Raw genomic sequence first — 22,500 nt, forward strand, 5'->3', positions numbered from 1 at the left:
GGAGCGGAGGAAGAGGGAGAGAAAGGAGAGAGGGAAGAGAGGACGAGGGAAGGAGAGGAGGAGGGAGGGAGGAGAGGGACGAGGAAGGAGAGAGGGAGGAGAGGAGAGAAAGGAGAGAGGGAGGGAAGAGCGGAGGAGGAAGGAGAGAGAGAAAGGAGAGAGGGGGAGAGAGGGAGGAAAGGAGAGGAAGGAGGATGAAGGAGAGAGGGGGAGAGAGGGAGGAAAGGAGAGGAAGGAGGATGAAGGAGAGAGGGGGAGGAAAGGAGGAGGAAGGAGGATGAAGGAGAGAGGGGGGAGAGAGGGAGGAAAGGAGAGGAAGGAGGATGAAGGAGAGAGGGGGAGAGAGGGAGGAAAGGAGGAGGAAGGAGAGGGAAGAGAGAGAGAGGAGAGGAATCAGAGTAGAAAAATAAGACAGAGAGAACCGTTAAGGGTCCATGCTGTCAGAAGATACAGTACATGCTCTACCTCAGGGTTTCCCAAACTCAGGTCTGGGCCCCCCTGGGTACACATTTATGTTTCTGAACTTCAGCTGATTAAAATAACCCACTCATCATCAAGCTTTGATTATTTAAAGTCAGTGGTGTAATTCTAAAAACCAGAAGGTGGACCCAGGACCGAGTTCAGGAAAACCCTGCTCAACCCAACTCTATGGTGACCACAGATCAAACCAGAACTGGTTCTGTCCTCTCTGACCCCAGACTGACCAGGATGTGCTTCTATCCCCTCTGACCCCAGACTGACCAGGATGTGGTTCTATCCTCTCTGACCCCAGACTGACCAGGATGTGCTTCTATTCTCTCTGACCCCAGACTGACCAGGATGTGGTTCTATCCCCTCTGACCAGGATGTGGTTCTATCCTCTCTGACCCCAGACTGACCAGGATGTGGTTCTATCCTCTCTGACCCCAGACTGACCAGGATGTGGTTCTATCCCCTCTGACCCCAGACTGACCAGGATGTGGTTCTATCCCCTCTGACCCCAGACTGACCAGGATGTGGTTCTATCCCCTCTGACCCCAGACTGACCCGGATGTGCTTCTATCCTCTCTGACCCAGATGTGCTTCTATCCTCTCTGACCCGGATGTGCTTCTATCCTCTCTGACCCGGATGTGCTTCTATCCTCTCTGACCCGGATGTGCTTCTATCCTCTCTGACCCGGATGTGCTTCTATCCTCTCTGACCCGGATGTGCTTCTATCCTCTCTGACCCGGATGTGCTTCTATCCTCTCTGACCCGGATGTGCTTCTATCCTCTCTGACCCCAGACTGACCAGGATGTGCTTCTATCCTCTCTGACCCGGATGTGCTTCTATCCTCTCTGACCCGGATGTGCTTCTATCCTCTCTGACCCCAGACTGACCAGGATGTGCTTCTATTCTCTCTGACCCCAGACTGACCAGGATGTGCTTCTATTCTCTCTGACCCCAGACTGACCAGGATGTGCTTCTATTCTCTCTGACCCCAGACTGACCAGGATGTGCTTCTATTCTCTCCGACCCCAGACTGACCAGGATGTGCTTCTATTCTCTCCGACCCCAGACTGACCAGGATGTGCTTCTATTCTCTCCGACCCCAGACTGACCAGGATGTGCTTCTATCCTCTCCGACCCCAGACTGACCAGGATGTGCTTCTATCCTCTCCGACCCCAGACTGACCAGGATGTGCTTCTATCCTCTCCGACCCCAGACTGACCAGGATGTGCTTCTATTCTCTCTGACCCCAGACTGACCAGGATGTGGTTCTATTCTCTCTGACCCCAGACTGACCAGGATGTGGTTCTATCCTCTCTGACCCCAGACTGACCAGGATGTGGTTCTATCCTCTCTGACCCCAGACTGACCCGGATGTGGTTCTATCCCCTCTGACCCCAGACTGACCCGGATGTGCTTCTATCCTCTCTGACCCGGATGTGCTTCTATCCTCTCTGACCCGGATGTGCTTCTATCCTCTCTGACCCGGATGTGCTTCTATCCTCTCTGACCCGGATGTGCTTCTATCCTCTCTGACCCGGATGTGCTTCTATCCTCTCTGACCCGGATGTGCTTCTATCCTCTCTGACCCGGATGTGCTTCTATCCTCTCTGACCCGGATGTGCTTCTATCCTCTCTGACCCGGATGTGCTTCTATCCTCTCTGACCCGGATGTGCTTCTATCCTCTCTGACCCGGATGTGCTTCTATCCTCTCTGACCCGGATGTGCTTCTATCCTCTCTGACCCGGATGTGCTTCTATCCTCTCTGACCCCAGACTGACCAGGATGTGCTTCTATTCTCTCTGACCCCAGACTGACCAGGATGTGCTTCTATTCTCTCTGACCCCAGACTGACCAGGATGTGCTTCTATTCTCTCTGACCCCAGACTGACCAGGATGTGCTTCTATTCTCTCTGACCCCAGACTGACCAGGATGTGCTTCTATTCTCTCTGACCCCAGACTGACCAGGATGTGCTTCTATTCTCTCTGACCCCAGACTAACCAGGATGTGCTTCTATTCTCTCCGACCCCAGACTGACCAGGATGTGCTTCTATTCTCTCCGACCCCAGACTGACCAGGATGTGCTTCTATTCTCTCCGACCCCAGACTGACCAGGATGTGCTTCTAACCTCTCCGACCCCAGACTGACCAGGATGTGCTTCTATCCTCTCCGACCCCAGACTGACCAGGATGTGGTTCTATCCTCTCCGACCCCAGACTGACCAGGATGTGGTTCTATCCTCTCCGACCCCAGACTGACCAGGATGTGGTTCTATCCCCTCTGACCCCAGACTGACCAGGATGTGGTTCTATCCTCTCTGACCCCAGACTGACCAGGATGTGGTTCTATCCCCTCTGACCCCAGACTGACCAGGATGTGGTTCTATCCCCTCTGACCCCAGACTGACCCGGATGTGGTTCTATCCTCTCTGACCCCAGACTGACCAGGATGTGGTTCTATCCTCTCTGACCCCAGACTGACCAGGATGTGGTTCTATCCCCTCTGACCAGGATGTGGTTCTATCCTCTCTGACCCCAGACTGACCAGGATGTGGTTCTATCCTCTCTGACCCCAGACTGACCAGGATGTGGTTCTCTCCTCTCCGACCCCAGACTGACCAGGATGTGTTTCTCTCCTCTCCGACCCCAGACTGACCAGGATGTGGTTCTATCCTCTCTGACCCCAGACTGACCTGGATGTGGTTCTATCCTCTCTGACCCCAGACTGACCTGGATGTGGTTCTATCCTCTCTGACCCCAGACTGACCAGGATGTGGTTCTATTCTCTCTGACCCCAGACTGACCAGGATGTGGTTCTATCCCCTCTGACCCCAGACTGACCCGGATGTGGTTCTATCCTCTCTGACCCCAGACTGACCTGGATGTGGTTCTATCCCCTCTGACCTGGATGTGGTTCTATCCTCTCTGACCCCAGACTGACCCGGATGTGGTTCTATCCTCTCTGACCCCAGACTGACCCGGATGTGGTTCTATCCTCTCTGACCCCAGACTGACCAGGATGTGCTTCTATTCTCTCTGACCCCAGACTGACCAGGATGTGGTTCTATCCCCTCTGACCAGGATGTGGTTCTATCCTCTCTGACCCCAGACTGACCTGGATGTGGTTCTATCCCCTCTGACCTGGATGTGGTTCTATCCCCTCTGACCCCAGACTGACCAGGATGTGCTTCTATTCTCTCTGACCCCAGACTGACCAGGATGTGGTTCTATCCCCTCTGACCAGGATGTGGTTCTATCCTCTCTGACCCCAGACTGACCAGGATGTGGTTCTATCCTCTCTGACCCCAGACTGACCAGGATGTGGTTCTATCCCCTCTGACCCCAGACTGACCAGGATGTGGTTCTATCCCCTCTGACCCCAGACTGACCCGGATGTGCTTCTATCCTCTCTGACCCGGATGTGCTTCTATCCTCTCTGACCCGGATGTGCTTCTATCCTCTCTGACCCGGATGTGCTTCTATCCTCTCTGACCCGGATGTGCTTCTATCCTCTCTGACCCGGATGTGCTTCTATCCTCTCTGACCCGGATGTGCTTCTATCCTCTCTGACCCGGATGTGCTTCTATCCTCTCTGACCCGGATGTGCTTCTATCCTCTCTGACCCGGATGTGCTTCTATCCTCTCTGACCCGGATGTGCTTCTATCCTCTCTGACCCGGATGTGCTTCTATCCTCTCTGACCCGGATGTGCTTCTATCCTCTCTGACCAGGATGTGCTTCTATCCTCTCTGACCCCAGACTGACCAGGATGTGCTTCTATTCTCTCTGACCCCAGACTGACCAGGATGTGCTTCTATTCTCTCTGACCCCAGACTGACCAGGATGTGCTTCTATTCTCTCCGACCCCAGACTGACCAGGATGTGCTTCTATTCTCTCCGACCCCAGACTGACCAGGATGTGCTTCTATTCTCTCCGACCCCAGACTGACCAGGATGTGCTTCTATTCTCTCCGACCCCAGACTGACCAGGATGTGCTTCTATTCTCTCCGACCCCAGACTGACCAGGATGTGCTTCTATTCTCTCCGACCCCAGACTGACCAGGATGTGCTTCTATCCTCTCCGACCCCAGACTGACCAGGATGTGCTTCTATCCTCTCCGACCCCAGACTGACCAGGATGTGCTTCTATCCTCTCCGACCCCAGACTGACCAGGATGTGGTTCTATTCTCTCCGACCCCAGACTGACCAGGATGTGGTTCTATCCTCTCCGACCCCAGACTGACCAGGATGTGGTTCTATCCTCTCCGACCCCAGACTGACCAGGATGTGGTTCTATCCCCTCCGACCCCAGACTGACCAGGATGTGGTTCTATCCCCTCTGACCCCAGACTGACCCGGATGTGCTTCTATCCTCTCTGACCCGGATGTGCTTCTATCCTCTCTGACCCGGATGTGCTTCTATCCTCTCTGACCCGGATGTGCTTCTATCCTCTCTGACCCGGATGTGCTTCTATCCTCTCTGACCCGGATGTGCTTCTATCCTCTCTGACCCGGATGTGCTTCTATCCTCTCTGACCCGGATGTGCTTCTATCCTCTCTGACCCGGATGTGCTTCTATCCTCTCTGACCCGGATGTGCTTCTATCCTCTCTGACCCGGATGTGCTTCTATCCTCTCTGACCCGGATGTGCTTCTATCCTCTCTGACCCGGATGTGCTTCTATCCTCTCTGACCCGGATGTGCTTCTATCCTCTCTGACCCGGATGTGCTTCTATCCTCTCTGACCCGGATGTGCTTCTATCCTCTCTGACCCGGATGTGCTTCTATCCTCTCTGACCCGGATGTGCTTCTATCCTCTCTGACCCGGATGTGCTTCTATCCTCTCTGACCCCAGACTGACCAGGATGTGCTTCTATTCTCTCTGACCCCAGACTGACCAGGATGTGCTTCTATTCTCTCTGACCCCAGACTGACCAGGATGTGCTTCTATTCTCTCTGACCACAGACTGACCAGGATGTGCTTCTATTCTCTCTGACCCCAGACTGACCAGGATGTGCTTCTATTCTCTCTGACCCCAGACTGACCAGGATGTGCTTCTATTCTCTCTGACCCCAGACTGACCAGGATGTGCTTCTATTCTCTCCGACCCCAGACTGACCAGGATGTGCTTCTATTCTCTCCGACCCCAGACTGACCAGGATGTGCTTCTATCCTCTCTGACCCCAGACTGACCAGGATGTGCTTCTATCCTCTCTGACCCCAGACTGACCAGGATGTGCTTCTATCCTCTCCGACCCCAGACTGACCAGGATGTGGTTCTATCCTCTCCGACCCCAGACTGACCAGGATGTGGTTCTATCCCCTCTGACCCCAGACTGACCAGGATGTGGTTCTATCCCCTCTGACCCCAGACTGACCAGGATGTGGTTCTATCCTCTCTGACCCCAGACTGACCTGGATGTGGTTCTATCCTCTCTGACCCCAGACTGACCAGGATGTGGTTCTATCCCCTCTGACCCCAGACTGACCCGGATGTGGTTCTATCCTCTCTGACCCCAGACTGACCAGGATGTGGTTCTATCCTCTCTGACCCCAGACTGACCAGGATGTGGTTCTATCCTCTCTGACCCCAGACTGACCTGGATGTGGTTCTATCCTCTCTGACCCCAGACTGACCAGGATGTGGTTCTATCCTCTCTGACCCCAGACTGACCAGGATGTGGTTCTATCCCCTCTGACCAGGATGTGGTTCTATCCTCTCTGACCCCAGACTGACCAGGATGTGGTTCTATCCCCTCTGACCAGGATGTGGTTCTATCCCCTCTGACCAGGATGTGGTTCTATCCCCTCTGACCCCAGACTGACCCGGATGTGCTTCTATCCCCTCTGACCCCAGACTGACCCGGATGTGGTTCTATTCTCTCCGACCCCAGACTGACCCGGATGTGGTTCTATTCTCTCTGACCCCAGACTGACCCGGATGTGGTTCTATCCTCTCTGACCCCAGACTGACCCGGATGTGGTTCTATTCTCTCTGACCCCAGACTGACCAGGATGTGGTTCTATCCTCTCTGACCCCAGACTGACCTGGATGTGGTTCTATCCTCTCTGACCCCAGACTGACCAGGATGTGGTTCTATCCTCTCTGACCCCAGACTGACCTGGATGTGGTTCTATCCCCTCTGACCTGGATGTGGTTCTATCCCCTCTGACCCCAGACTGACCCGGATGTGGTTCTATCCTCTCTGACCCCAGACTGACCTGGATGTGGTTCTATCCTCTCTGACCCCAGACTGACCAGGATGTGGTTCTATCCTCTCTGACCCCAGACTGACCAGGATGTGGTTCTCTCCTCTCCGACCCCAGACTGACCAGGATGTGGTTCTCTCCTCTCCGACCCCAGACTGACCCGGATGTGGTTCTATTCTCTCCGACCCCAGACTGACCCGGATGTGGTTCTATTCTCTCTGACCCCAGACTGACCCGGATGTGGTTCTATCCTCTCTGACCCCAGACTGACCCGGATGTGGTTCTATCCTCTCTGACCCCAGACTGACCAGGATGTGCTTCTATCCTCTCCGACCCCAGACTGACCAGGATGTGCTTCTATCCTCTCCGACCCCAGACTGACCAGGATGTGCTTCTATCCTCTCCGACCCCAGACTGACCAGGATGTGGTTCTATCCTCTCCGACCCCAGACTGACCAGGATGTGGTTCTATCCTCTCTGACCCCAGACTGACCTGGATGTGGTTCTATCCCCTCTGACCTGGATGTGGTTCTATCCCCTCTGACCCCAGACTGACCCGGATGTGGTTCTATCCTCTCTGACCCCAGACTGACCTGGATGTGGTTCTTGCGGTCTAGGCGTTCCCAGCTGCGGTCGTGTTTAGGGTTAACGGGGACGACCACGTGATGGACGGTCTCAGGGACAGAATCCTCCCCCTTCAGGTCCACCCACGTGGGGAAGTGCATGATCTTCTCTGACAACTTCTTCACGTCGAAGGAGTGGAGCGTGGCTGAGCAGACTATCACCTGGTAGAGAGAGAGATACATACTATCACCTGGTAGAGAGAGAGATACATACTATCACCTGGTAGAGAGAGAGATACACATACTATCACCTGGTAGAGAGAGAGATACACATACTATCACCTGGTAGAGAGAGAGAGATACACATACTATCACCTGGTAGAGAGAGAGATACACATACTATCACCTGGTAGAGAGAGAGAGATACACATACTATCACCTGGTAGAGAGAGAGAGATACACATACTATCACCTGGTAGAGAGAGAGAGATACACATACTATCACCTGGTAGAGAGAGAGAGATACACATACTATCACCTGGTAGAGAGAGAGAGATACACATACTATCACCTGGTAGAGAGAGAGAGATACACATACTATCACCTGGTAGAGAGAGAGAGATACACATACTATCACCTGGTAGAGAGAGAGAGATACACATACTATCACCTGGTAGAGAGAGAGAGATACACATACTATCACCTGGTAGAGAGAGAGATACACACTATCACCTGGTAGAGAGAGAGATACACATACTATCACCTGGTAGAGAGAGAGATACACATACTATCACCTGGTAGAGAGAGAGATACACACTATCACCTGGTAGAGAGAGAGATACATACTATCACCTGGTAGAGAGAGAGATACACATACTATCACCTGGTAGAGAGAGAGATACACATACTATCACCTGGTAGAGAGAGATACACATACTATCACCTGGTAGAGAGAGAGATACACATACTATCACCTGGTAGAGAGAGAGATACACACTATCACCTGGTAGAGAGAGAGATACATACTATCACCTGGTAGAGAGAGAGATACAGCCTATCACCTGGTAGAGAGAGAGATACACATACTATCACCTGGTAGAGAGAGAGATACACATACTATCACCTGGTAGAGAGAGAGATACACATACTATCACCTGGTAGAGAGAGAGAGATACACATACTATCACCTGGTAGAGAGAGATACACATACTATCACCTGGTAGAGAGAGAGAGATACAGCCTATCACCTGGTAGAGAGAGAGATACACACTATCACCTGGTAGAGAGAGAGAGATACACATACTATCACCTGGTAGAGAGAGAGATACACATACTATCACCTGGTAGAGAGAGAGAGATACACACTATCACCTGGTAGAGAGAGAGAGATACACACTATCACCTGGTAGAGAGAGAGAGAGAGAGAGAGAGAGACAGCCTATCACCTGGTAGAGAGAGAGATACACACTATCACCTGGTAGAGAGAGAGATACACATACTATCACCTGGTAGAGAGAGAGAGATACACACTATCACCTGGTAGAGAGAGAGAGAGAGAGAGATACAGCCTATCACCTGGTAGAGAGAGAGAGATACAGCCTATCACCTGGTAGAGAGAGAGAGATACAGCCTATCACCTGGTAGAGAGAGAGATACACATACTATCACCTGGTAGAGAGAGAGAGATACACATACTATCACCTGGTAGAGAGAGAGATACACATACTATCACCTGGTAGAGAGAGAGATACACATACTATCACCTGGTAGAGAGAGAGATACACATACTATCACCTGGTAGAGAGAGAGATACACATACTATCACCTGGTAGAGAGAGATACACATACTATCACCTGGTAGAGAGAGATACATACTATCACCTGGTAGAGAGAGATACATACTATCACCTGGTAGAGAGAGATACATACTATCACCTGGTAGAGAGAGAGAGAGAGAGAGAGAGAGAGAGAGAGAGAGAGAGAGACACATACTATCACCTGGTAGAGAGAGAGATACACACTATCACCTGGTAGAGAGAGAGATACACACTATCACCTGGTAGAGAGAGAGATACACATACTATCACCTGGTAGAGAGAGAGATACACACTATCACCTGGTAGAGAGAGAGATACACACTATCACCTGGTAGAGAGAGAGATACACACTATCACCTGGTAGAGAGAGAGATACAGCCTATCACCTGGTAGAGAGAGAGATACAGCCTATCACCTGGTAGAGAGAGATACACACTATCACCTGGTAGAGAGAGATACACACTATCACCTGGTAGAGAGAGAGATACACACTATCACCTGGTAGAGAGAGAGATACACACTATCACCTGGTAGAGAGAGAGATACACACTATCACCTGGTAGAGAGAGAGAGATACAGCCTATCACCTGGTAGAGAGAGAGAGAGAGAGACACACTATCACCTGGTAGAGAGAGAGAGAGAGAGACACACTATCACCTGGTAGAGAGAGAGATACACACTATCACCTGGTAGAGAGAGAGAGACACACTATCACCTGGTAGAGAGAGAGAGAGAGAGAGACAGCCTATCACCTGGTAGAGAGAGAGAGAGAGACAGCCTATCACCTGGTAGAGAGAGAGAGAGAGAGACAGCCTATCACCTGGTAGAGAGAGAGAGAGAGAGACAGCCTATCACCTGGTAGAGAGAGAGATACACACTATCACCTGGTAGAGAGAGAGATACACACTATCACCTGGTAGAGAGAGAGATACACACTATCACCTGGTAGAGAGAGAGAGAGATACACACTATCACCTGGTAGAGAGAGAGATACACATACTATCACCTGGTAGAGAGAGAGATACACATACTATCACCTGGTAGAGAGAGAGAGATACATACTATCACCTGGTAGAGAGAGAGAGATACACATACTATCACCTGGTAGAGAGAGAGATACACATACTATCACCTGGTAGAGAGAGAGATACACATACTATCACCTGGTAGAGAGAGAGAGATACACATACTATCACCTGGTAGAGAGAGAGATACACATACTATCACCTGGTAGAGAGAGAGATACACATACTATCACCTGGTAGAGAGAGAGAGATACACACTATCACCTGGTAGAGAGAGAGAGATACAGCCTATCACCTGGTAGAGAGAGAGATACACATACTATCACCTGGTAGAGAGAGAGATACACATACTATCACCTGGTAGAGAGAGAGACACATACTATCACCTGGTAGAGAGAGAGATACACAGCCTATCACCTGGTAGAGAGAGAGATACACAGCCTATCACCTGGTAGAGAGAGAGATACACAGCCTATCACCTGGTAGAGAGAGAGAGAGAGAGACAGCCTATCACCTGGTAGAGAGAGAGAGATACAGACTATCACCTGGTAGGGAGAGAGATACACATACTATCACCTGGTAGAGAGAGAGATACAGCCTATCAGCTGGTAGAGAGAGAGGGAGAGAGAGATACACATACTATCACCTGGTAGAGAGAGAGGGAGAGAGAGATACACATACTATCACCTGGTAGAGAGAGAGAGAGATACAGACCACCACCTGGTAGAGAGAGAGAGAGATACAGACCACCACCTGGTAGAGAGAGAGAGAGATACAGACCACCACCTGGTAGAGAGAGAGAGAGAGAGATACAGACTACCACCTGGTAGAGAGAGAGAGAGAGAGATACAGACTACCACCTGGTAGAGAGAGAGAGAGATACAGACTACCACCTGGTAGAGAGAGAGAGAGAGATACAGACTACCACCTGGTAGAGAGAGAGAGAGAGATACAGACTACCACCTGGTAGAGAGAGAGAGAGAGATACAGACTACCACCTGGTAGAGAGAGAGAGAGAGATACAGACTACCACCTGGTAGAGAGAGAGAGAGATACAGACTATCACCTGGTAGAGAGAGAGAGAGATACAGACTACCACCTGGTAGAGAGAGAGAGAGAGATACAGACTACCACCTGGTAGAGAGAGAGAGAGATACAGACTACCACCTGGTAGAGAGAGAGAGAGATACAGACTACCACCTGGTAGAGAGAGAGAGAGAGATACAGACTACCACCTGGTAGAGAGAGAGAGAGATACAGACTACCACCTGGTAGAGAGAGAGATACACAGACTATCACCTGGTAGAGAGAGAGAGAGATACAGACTACCACCTGGTAGAGAGAGAGATACACAGACTATCACCTGGTAGAGAGAGAGATACAGCCTATCAGCTGGTAGAGAGAGAGGGAGAGAGAGATACACATACTATCACCTGGTAGAGAGAGAGGGAGAGAGAGATACACATACTATCACCTGGTAGAGAGAGAGATACAGCCTATCACCTGGTAGAGAGAGAGAGAGATACAGACCACCACCTGGTAGAGAGAGAGAGAGAGAGAGATACAGACTACCACCTGGTAGAGAGAGAGAGAGAGAGATACAGACTACCACCTGGTAGAGAGAGAGAGAGAGATACAGACTACCACCTGGTAGAGAGAGAGAGAGAGATACAGACTACCACCTGGTAGAGAGAGAGAGAGAGATACAGACTACCACCTGGTAGAGAGAGAGAGAGAGATACAGACTACCACCTGGTAGAGAGAGAGAGAGAGATACAGACTACCACCTGGTAGAGAGAGAGAGAGAGATACAGACTACCACCTGGTAGAGAGAGAGAGAGAGATACAGACTACCACCTGGTAGAGAGAGAGAGAGATACAGACTACCACCTGGTAGAGAGAGAGATACACAGACTATCACCTGGTAGAGAGAGAGAGAGAGATACAGACTACCACCTGGTAGAGAGAGAGATACACAGACTATCACCTGGTAGAGAGAGAGATACAGACTACCACCTGGTAGAGAGAGAGATACACACTATCACCTGGTAGAGAGAGAGATACAGACTACCACCTGGTAGAGAGAGAGATACAGACTACCACCTGGTAGAGAGAGAGAGAGAGATACAGACTACCACCTGGTAGAGAGAGTAATAGATGGGTTCAGACAGAAACTAGGGGTAGCGTACCTGAAGTCTCTTGCCGTCCGAGGTGACTTGAGGAATCTGGTTGTAGATTCTCATGATGAAGTCGGTGTAGCCGGCAGTGAGGAGCCCATCCTAGAAAGTAGACAATATATTACACTACACAGGTGGACACACTATGGGCTTAATAAAAAGACAAGCGTAAGAGCTAAATCTGACAAATAATTTCCAGCAATATTGCCAGTGGATGTGTTTGTTGAGAGCGTTTGTGAAATTTCTTGACAATGTGTAGCCAGTTAGCCGCGCTAATAACAACCTTCTCAATGAAACGGTTAACGATATCATGATTATTTCTATCAATTGGGTGACCAAACTCTTATTTTTTTTTGTTGACACTTTCCTCTTTCTGAATGTGCAACTAAAGGGGAATTATACCAACAACAAAATAATATATATTTTTTAAAATGTATTTACCTCAAAAACTAGTTTTCTGATGTGATTTATGCTTTGACAGTTTCAGAACATCCATTTGATGTTTCTATATTATTAATTGTTTACTGAACAAAAAAAAACATTTAAAAAAAAAAACACATTTAAAAGTGTTGGCCCCATTTTTAAAATGCGCTGTAATAAAAAGATGCCAGAAATGTTCCATAAGGAGGGGAAAAAAAAAAGATTATTCCTCAAATTGTTCACAAATTTCTTTACATTCCCCCATTACTGAGCATTTCTCCTTCGCTGATGAAACTGTAGGTTTTTTCTACAACCGAAGAATTTCTGCACAAACTGTCAGAAAGCGTCTCAGGAAGCTCATCTGTGGCCTCGTCGTCCTCACCAGGGTCTCGACCTGACTGCAGTTCGATGTCGTAACCGACTTCAGTGGGGAAATGCTCACCTTCGATGGTCACTGGCACGCTGGAGAAGTGTGCTCGTCACGGATGAATCCCCAGTTTCAACTGTACCGGGCAGATGGCAGACAGCGTGTGGCGGGCAGTATGGAGACTGTACCGGGCAGACGGGCGTGTGGCGGGCAGTATGGAGACTGTACCGGGCAGATGGCAGACAGCGTGTGGCGGGCAGTATGGAGACTGTACCGCACAGATGGCGTGTGGCGGGCAGTATGGAGACTGTACCGCACAGATGGCGTGTGGCGGGCAGTATGGAGACTGTACCGCACAGATGGCGTGTGGCGGGCAGTATGGAGACTGTACCGCACAGATGGCGTGTGGCGGGCAGTATGGAGACTGTACCGCACAGATGTCAGACAGCGTGTATGGCGTCGTGTGGGCGAGCAGTTTGCTGATGTCAACGCTGTGAACAGAGTGACCCCATCGTGGCGGTGGCGTTATGGTATGGGACAGGCATAAGCTACGGACAACGAACACAATTTCAAATTTTATCGATGACAAATTTGAATCCACAGAGATACCGTGACGAGATCCTGAGGCCCCGTTGTCGTGCCATTCATCCACCACCATCACTTCATGTTTCAGCATGATAACGAACGGCCCCGTGTCGCAGGGATCGGTACACAATTCCAGGAAGCTGAATATGTCCCAGTTCTTCCATGGCCTGCATACCCACCAGACATGTCACCCATTGAGCATGTTTGGGATGCTCTGGATCGACGTGTAAGACAGCGGTTTCCAGTTTTCCTCCAATATGAAGCATCTTCGCCCAGCCATTGAAGAGGAGGTGGAACAACATTCCAACAGGGCCACAATCAACAGCCTGATCAACTCTATGTGAAGGAGACGTGTCGCGCTGCATGAGGCAAATGGTGGTCACACCAGATACTGACTGGTTTTCTGATCCACACCCCCTACCTTTTTTCTGTTTAAAAGGTATATGTCACCAACAGAAGAAGCATATCTGTATTCTCAGTCATGTGAAATCCATAGATTAAGGCTTAAAAAAAAATATATTTCAATTGACTGGATTTCCTCATATGAACTATAACCTCAGTTAAAATCTTTGAAATTGTTACAGGTTTGCGTAAAAACATTTTTGTTCAGTGTAATATTGAACGTAAAAAAAAAAAATTAAGATTATGCTTTTTTCCCCCCCTAACAGGAAAAATAAAACTGAAATAAGGGGAAAAGATGATAATTTTATGGGGCCCATTGAGAGCTGTTTATGAACCATTATTCCACCAGGTATACTGACGGAAAGGGAAGAGATGCAGGGTGGAGGAGAACAACGAGCCTATTTGAAAGCTAGATAGAAATAAATAAAAACTAGCTTATGACGTGTTTATTTTAGTAGCTAGAAAAAAAAACAATTCTTTATAACTTAAATGTTTTGGGCAAATCTAAATGTTTTATCAGTCAACAGTCAACACAGAACAGTAACAGACAGACAGGTACATACACGCCCATCCAGGACCAGACACACTCATCCAGGACCAGACAGGACCAGACACACTCATCCGGGACCAGACACACTCATCCGGGACCAGACACACTCATCCGGGACCAGACAGGACCAGACACACTCATCCAGGACCAGACAGGACCAGACACACTCATCCAGGACCAGACACTCATCCGGGACCAGACAGGACCAGACACACTCATCCAGGACCAGACACTCATCCGGGACCAGACAGGACCAGACACACTCATCCGGGACCAGACAGGACCAGCCACACTCATCCAGGACCAGCCACACTCATCCAGGACCAGACGGGACCAGACACACTCATCCGGGACCAGACACACTCATCCGGGACCAGACACACTCATCCGGGACCAGACAGGACCAGACAGGACCAGACAGGACCAGACACACTCATCCAGGACCAGACAGGACCAGACACACTCATCCAGGACCAGACACTCATCCGGGACCAGACAGACTCATCCGGGACCAGACAGACTCATCCGGGACCAGACAGACTCATCCGGGACCAGACAGGACCAGCCACACTCATCCAGGACCAGCCGGGACCAGCCACACTCATCCAGGACCAGCCACACTCATCCAGGACCAGACGGGACCAGACACACTCATCCGGGACCAGACACACTCATCCGGGACCAGACACACTCATCCGGGACCAGACACACTCATCCGGGACCAGACACACTCATCCGGGACCAGACAGGACCAGACACACTCATCCAGGACCAGACACACTCATCCAGGACCAGACAGGACCAGACACACTCATCCAGGACCAGACACACTCATCCAGGACCATCCAGGACCAGACACACTCATCCGGGACCATCCAGGACCAGACACACTCATCCGGGACCATCCAGGACCAGACACTCATCCAGGACCATCCAGGACCATCCAGGACCAGACACACTCATCCAGGACCATCCAGGACCAGACACACTCATCCAGGACCATCCAGGACCAGACACACTCATCCAGGACCAGCCAGGACCAGACACACTCATCCAGGACCAGACAGACTTATCCAGGACCAGACGGGTACATACACACTCATCCAGGACCAGGAAGCGGACTTGAGACAAGGTGAGTTTCCCCGTAGAGATGAGGTCATCTAGACGACCTGGTGTCCCGACCACGATGTCCACCTGAGAGGAAGAGCGGAGAGGAAAAAGGCGAGGTGGAGAAACGTTAAATAAAACTACAGCGGGTTTTTAACTATTTTGCAGATATGAAACAATCATAACAGATGTGTGTGTTGTAGATTTGTTCGTGCTAAGAAGGCGGTAGATCTGTTCTGTGTGTGTCATTTGTACACCAGCTTCAAAAACAACAAAAATATGAAAATAAAATGAAAATACAATATTTTTTGGGGGTTCTGAAAATTACACTTCACAGTGGTTTAGATGGTACAATGATTCTCTACCTGCTTTAGTCAAACTGACATTTTAACAACCAGGAAATGATGCAGCATTTCCTGCATAGTGCCTCCTTCATAAATTGTTACCCCCCCCCAAGGTCGATGTCAGTGCCCTGCTGGAAATAAAATGAGCATAATCATCTCGAGAGGAAAAAAAAATCCCCCATTAAAATGTCAATTTAAACTAGGAGATTTGCTTTGTTTGCATTTGATTTGTCTTAATCCACTGTATCCCGCCGACGTCGCGCTTCCACATCTGGTGTCTAGAGGGGCGTGGGCCAGAGGGGCGTGGGCCAGAGGGGCGTGGGCCAGAGGGGCGTGGGCCAGAGGGGCGTGGGCCAGAGGGGCGTGGGCCAGAGGGGCGTGGGCCAGAGCAGGAGACGTTCCAAAAAAAATCGTTCTTCGCACAAAACAGTACGCAGCGTCTGAACGGTTTGGCCTACGAGCTATTATGACCCCTCTATGGAAAGATGAGACTCTCACGAACTTGACGGTTCTCTCACGTTTGCTCTACGACTCACACAAGAGTCTTGGGACTCGTCTGAGGTCGGTACAGTCCGTCTGTAGCGTCCTAACAGTTTTGGGCTACATGCTAATGTGAACCCCTGTGTGAGTCTTAACGTTTCACACGAACATGGACATGTTTTGCTCCAGGACGCCCACAGGCCTCCCAGGACTCGTCCGAACGTCCCCAGGTCCCAGTTGGGAAAAAAATGAATGGAAGTATATATGGAGACTGATCAGTGGCAAAAAATACACATACACACGATCAAAAGTTTGGGTCACTTAGAAATGTCTTTGTTTTTTTTAAAGAAAAGCAAATTTTTTTGTCCATTAAAATAACGTCAAATTGATCAGAAATACAGTGTAGACATTGTTAATGTTGTAAATGACTATTGTAGATGGAAACGGCTGATTTTTAATGGAATATCTACATAGTCGTACAGAGGCCCATTATCAGCAACCATCACTCCTGTGTTCCAATGGCACGTTGTGTTAGCTAATCCAAATTTATCATTTTAAAAGGCTAATTGATCATTAGAAAACCCTTTTGTGATTATGTTAGCACAGCTGAAAACTGTTGTTATGATTAAAGAAGCAATAAAACTGGCCTTCTTTAGACTAGTTGAGTATCTGGAGCATCAGCATTTGTGGGTTCGATTACAGGCTCAAAATGGCCAGAAACAAAGTACTTTCTTCTGAAACTTGTCAGTTTATTCTCATACAACGCTGTGTACTACTCCCTTCACAGAACAGCGCAAACTGGCTCTAACCAGAATAGAAAGAGGAGTGGGAGGCCCCGGTGCACAACTGAGCAAGAGGACAAGTACATTAGAGTGTCCAGTTTGAGAAACAGACGCTTCACAAGTCCTCAACTGGCAGCTTCATTAACTTCTTAAGGTATAGGGGGCAGTATTTTCACAGCCGGATGAAAAACGTACCCAAATTAAACTGGTTACTACTCGGGCCCAGACACTAGAATACGCATATTATTAGTAGATTTGGATAGAAAACACTAAAGTTTCTAAAACTGTTTAAATGATGTCTGTGAGTATAACAGAACTCATATGGCAGGCAAAAACCTGAGAAAAATCCAACCAGGAAGTGGAAAGTCTGAGAATTGTAGTTCTTTTGATTCTCTATCGGAACTACAGTTTCTGCGGGGTCACGTTGCACTTCCTAAGGCTTCCATTGGCTGTCAAAAGCCTTCAGAAAGTTGTTTCATCTGTCTCCTGTTACTGGGCAGATAATAGGAGCTCAGTCACTGAGTGGACTGCCTGAGGACAAAGGGATTGGATATGCGCGGTCCCGCGAACGCGCTGTTCCTTCTTTTTCTCCTTGAATGAATACGCTATTGTCCGGTTGGAATATTATCGCAATTTTACATTAAAAATACCATAAAGATTGATTTTAAAACAGTGTTTGACATGCTTCTAAGTACGGTAATGGAACATTTAGATTTTTCGTCTCTGGTACCGCGCTCGCGCGTTATGCCTTTGCATAGTGCTCTGAACGCACGAACAAAACGGAGGTATTTGGACATAAATATGGATTATTTCAAACAAAAACAACATTTCTTGTGGAAGTAGGAGTCCTGGGAGTGCATTCTGACGAAGATCAGCAAAGGTAAGAGAATATTTATAATACTAATTCTGAGTTTAGTTGACCCCGAACTTGGCGGGTGTCTGTATAGCTTGCTGTGATGCTTGCTGTAGTCTTCCCTGTAGCTCAGTTGGTAGAGCATGGTGTTTGCAACGCATGGTGTTTGCAACGCCAGGGTTGTGGGTTCGATTCCCACGGGGGGCCAGTACAGGAAGAAAAAAAAAAATGTATGAAATGTATGCATTCACTACTGTAAGTCGCTCTGGATAAGAGCGTCTGCTAAATGACTAAAATGTAAAATGTCTAAAATGTGATGGCTGAGCTATGTACTCAGAATATTGAACAATGTGCTTTCTCCGTAAAGCTATTTTAAAATCTGACACAGCGGTTGCATCCAGGAGTAGTCCATCTATAATTCTTAAAATAGTTATATAGGTTAGTGCTGCATTTAGCTGTGTTTTGGGTTTATGTGACATATATGCTTGCTTGGAAAATGGCTGTGTGGTTATTTTTGTCTATGTACTCTCCTAACATAATCTAATGTTTTGCTTTCGCTGTAAAGCCTTTTTGAAAATCGGACAGTGTGGTTAGATTAACGAGAGTCTTGTCTTTAAAACGGTGTAAAATAGTCGTATGTTTGAGAAATTTGAATTATGAGATTTTGTTGTTTTTGAATTTTCCGTCCTGATATTTCACCGGCTGTGTCCTGCAGGTGGAGGACGCTAGCATCCCATAGAAGTTAAATATTACCCACAAAACACCAGTCTCAACGTCAGCAGTGAACAGGCGACTCCGGGGATGCTGGCCTTCTAGGCAGAGTTCCTCTGTCCAGTGTCTGTGTTCTTTTGCCCATCTTAATCTTGTCTTTTTAATTGGCCAGTCTGAGATATGGCTCTTTCTTTAAAAAAAACTCTGCCTTTGACCTTCTTAAAACAATTCCATATAACTTGTTACCCCTTGTTCCAGTACAGCCAGCTGGTCCCTAGCAGGGACCCCTCCAATGATCAGAAGATCTCTGTAATAACACACACACACACACACAGCGTTATAAACACACACATACAGACATACACGGCAACGAGAGAGGCAACGAGAGAGACAACGAGAGAGACAACGAGAGAGACAACGAGAGAGACAACGAGAGAGAGAGAGAGAGAGAACGAGAGACAGAGAGAGAACGAGAGACAGAGAGAGAACGAGAGACAGAGAGAGAACGAGAGACAGAGAGAGAACGAGAGACAGAGAGAGAACGAGAGACAGAGAGAGAGAACGAGAGACAGAGAGAGAAAACGAGAGACAGAGAGAGAAAACGAGAGACAGAGAGAGAAAACGAGAGACAGAGAGAGAACGAGAGACAGAGAGAGAACGAGAGACAGAGAGAGAACGAGAGACAGAGAGAGAGAACGAGAGACAGAGAGAGAAAACGAGAGACAGAGAGAGAAAACGAGAGACAGAGAGAGAACGAGAGACGTGCCGTACCTGAGCTTGGGATTGTCCACATATCTCTTACACTGGTTAACGTTGTTGAGGGTCTGTTCAGCAAGCTCTTTAGACGGCTCAACGATCAGAGCTTTGGGACCACAGGACGAAGTCTTTACCTCCGACACCTTAACGCTGCCTACATCAGAGAGACGCAGTCAACTACCAGGGAATCAAAAGGGGTGGACAGGGGGACGGGGTCTACAGGGGGACGGGGTCTAACAGGGGGACGGGGTCTACGGGGGGGTCTAACAGGGGGACGGGGTCTAACAGGGGGACGGGGTCTAACAGGGGGACGGGGTCTAACAGGGGGACGGGGTCTACAGGGGGACGGGGTCTACAGGGGGACGGGGTCTACAGGGGGACGGGGTCTACAGGGGGACGGGGTCTAACAGGGCGGACGGGGTCTAACAGGGCGGACGGGGTCTAACAGGGCGGACGGGGTCTAACGGGGGACGGGGTCTAACGGGGGGACGGGGTCTACAGGGGGACGGGGTCTAACAGGGGGACGGGGTCTAACGGGGGACGGGGTCTAACAGGGGGACGGGGTCTAACAGGGGGACGAGGTCTAACGGGGGGACGGGGAGGACAGGGGGACGGAGTCTAACGGGGGGGCGGGGGTCTAACGGGGGACGGGGTCTAACGGGGGACGGGGTCTCAACGGGGTCTAACGGGGGACGGGGTCTAACGGGGGGACGGGGGCGTGGTCTACAGGATTGGCCTTGACCACACCCCTACCTGTCTGGCTGGACTTGACCACACCCCCTACCTGTCTGGCTGGACTTGACCACACCCCTACCTGTCTGGCTGGACTTGACCACACCCCTACCTGTCTGGCTGGACTTGACCACACCCCCTACCTGTCTGGCTGGACTTGACCACACCCCCTACCTGTCTGGCTGGACTTGACCACACCCCCTACCTGTCTGGCTGGACTTGACCACACCCCTACCTGTCTGGCTGGACTTGACCACACCCCCTACCTGTCTGGCTGGACTTGACCACACCCCTACCTGTCTGGCTGGACTTGACCACACCCCCTACCTGTCTGGCTGGATTTGACCACACCCCCTACCTGTCTGGCTGGATTTGACCACACCCCCTACCTGTCTGGCTGGATTTGACCACATGTCCCTCAGCAGCTTGGTCCACCGCTATGAAGCCCGTCTTGGGGGGATTCTTAAACTCCTCCCCCCCAAAGTTAAACTTCAGCTCTGCGTTCTGTCAGAAGGAGAGAAGAGAGTCCGTTAGAGCGCCGCGTCCGAACGCCCAACATATTTTCCATTTATCTTTTACAATAAATACAGTCTTACAAAGCAAAAAGGTTGTGAACACACATTCAGTAGAAACACACACAGACAGACAGGACCCCTCGGTTTAGGCAGTGAGAACTAACTAGATGCCCGAACGCCCGGTAGAGAAATCACTTTTTGCAGCGATTACAGCCGTGAGTCCTTCTGGGTAAGTCTCTAAGAGCGATTACAGCCGTGAGTCTTTCTGGGTCAGTCTCTAAGAGCTGTGAGTCTTTCTGGGTCAGTCTCTAAGAGCTGTGAGTCTTTCTGGGTCAGTCTCTAAGAGCTGTGAGTCTTTCTGGGTAAGTCTAAGAGCGATTACAGCTGTGAGTCTTTCTGGGTAAGTCTCTAAGAGCTGTGAGTCTTTCTGGGTAAGTCTAAGAGCGATTACAGCCGTGAGTCTTTCTGGGTAAGTCTCTAAGAGCCGTGAGTCTTTCTGGGTAAGTCTCTAAGAGCTGTGAGTCTTTCTGGGTAAGTCTCTAAGAGCTGTGAGTCTTTCTGGGTAAGTCTCTAAGAGCGATTACAGCCACGAGTCTTTCTGGGTAAGTCTCTAAGAGCTGTGAGTGTTTCTGGGTAAGTTTCTAAGAGCTGTGAGTCTTTCTGGGTAAGTCTCTAAGAGCGATTACAGCTGTGAGTCTTTCTGGGTAAGTCTCTAAGAGTTTTTCACACCTGGATTGTACAATATTTGCACATTGAAGAATTTAGAAAACAATCTCTGTCCAGTTGGTTGCTGATCATTGCTAGACAGCCATTATGAAGTCTTGTCGTAGATTTTCAAGCAGATTTATAATACCAGTCAAAGGTTTAGACTCTCCTACTCATTCAAGGGGTTTTCTTTAATTTTTAAACTATTTTCTACATTGTAGAATAATACTGAAGACATCAAAACTATGAAATAACACAATATGGAATCATGTAGTAACCAAAAAAAGTGATAAACATATAAAATATATTTTATATTTGAGATTATTCAAAGTAGCCACCCTTTGCCTTGATGACAGCCATGAGTGTACAAAGCTTTCTTAAATTATACAATGTAGAAAATAGTAAAAATAAAGAAAAGCCCTTGAAATGAGCAGGTATTCTAAAACCTGTGTGATGACTGTGTGTGTGTGTGTGTGCGTGTGCGTGTGCGTGTGTGTGTGTGTGTGTGTGTACATACCTTTAGAACACAGGAAGCAAAGAAGGGCTGGTTCTTCAGAAGAGCTGGGATCTCAAACGCCAAGCCCAGGTCAGTACCTGAGAGAGAGAGAGAGAGGTTGAACGAAAGCCCAGGTCAGTGACAGACAGACAGGACAGACAGACAGGACAGACAGGACAGACAGGACAGACAGACAGGACAGACCAGGTCAGTACCTGAGAGGGAGTCAAGACAGACACTCAATATGTGGTCTTGAAACTGTACTCGTCACCGGTCTCGAGTACGACGACTCAAGTCTGGCTCAGCCTAGCTATATCCCCAAATAAAGAAATGATCTCACTACAATACATTTTAATAGAAAATTAGTAATATAAGATCTTGCTACCATGGAAAGGAGAAATCACCCTGATTAACTCTCTAGTCATATC

General features: G+C 49.2%; 1 protein-coding gene and 1 long non-coding RNA gene across 4 annotated transcripts in view; both read right to left on the bottom strand.

Moving 5' to 3' along the window:
* Nucleotides 1-22,500, bottom strand: part of ddx1 (DEAD (Asp-Glu-Ala-Asp) box helicase 1) — a 62,720-nt gene that overhangs the window by 21,987 nt on the left and 18,233 nt on the right. For all 3 annotated transcript variants that reach the window (XM_045721212.1, XM_045721211.1, XM_045721213.1), the window contains exons 11-17: nucleotides 22,094-22,170; nucleotides 20,746-20,860; nucleotides 19,640-19,778; nucleotides 19,115-19,175; nucleotides 15,687-15,785; nucleotides 12,280-12,369; nucleotides 7,279-7,470 (exon numbers count right to left, since the gene is read on the bottom strand). In XM_045721212.1, coding sequence (XP_045577168.1) covers nucleotides 7,279-7,470; nucleotides 12,280-12,369; nucleotides 15,687-15,785; nucleotides 19,115-19,175; nucleotides 19,640-19,778; nucleotides 20,746-20,860; nucleotides 22,094-22,170 — 773 coding nt within the window. The remainder of the gene's footprint in view (nucleotides 1-7,278; nucleotides 7,471-12,279; nucleotides 12,370-15,686; nucleotides 15,786-19,114; nucleotides 19,176-19,639; nucleotides 19,779-20,745; nucleotides 20,861-22,093; nucleotides 22,171-22,500) is intronic.
* On the bottom strand, nucleotides 6,038-7,272 carry LOC123743514 (uncharacterized). Its single transcript, XR_006770385.1, has 3 exons — nucleotides 6,735-7,272; nucleotides 6,176-6,597; nucleotides 6,038-6,075 (listed from the first exon to the last, which is right to left on the bottom strand). It is a non-coding gene; the product is annotated as an uncharacterized lncRNA (long non-coding RNA).

This window comes from Salmo salar, chromosome ssa06 (genome assembly GCF_905237065.1).
Source record: "Salmo salar chromosome ssa06, Ssal_v3.1, whole genome shotgun sequence".
Lineage (NCBI taxonomy): Eukaryota > Metazoa > Chordata > Actinopteri > Salmoniformes > Salmonidae > Salmo > Salmo salar.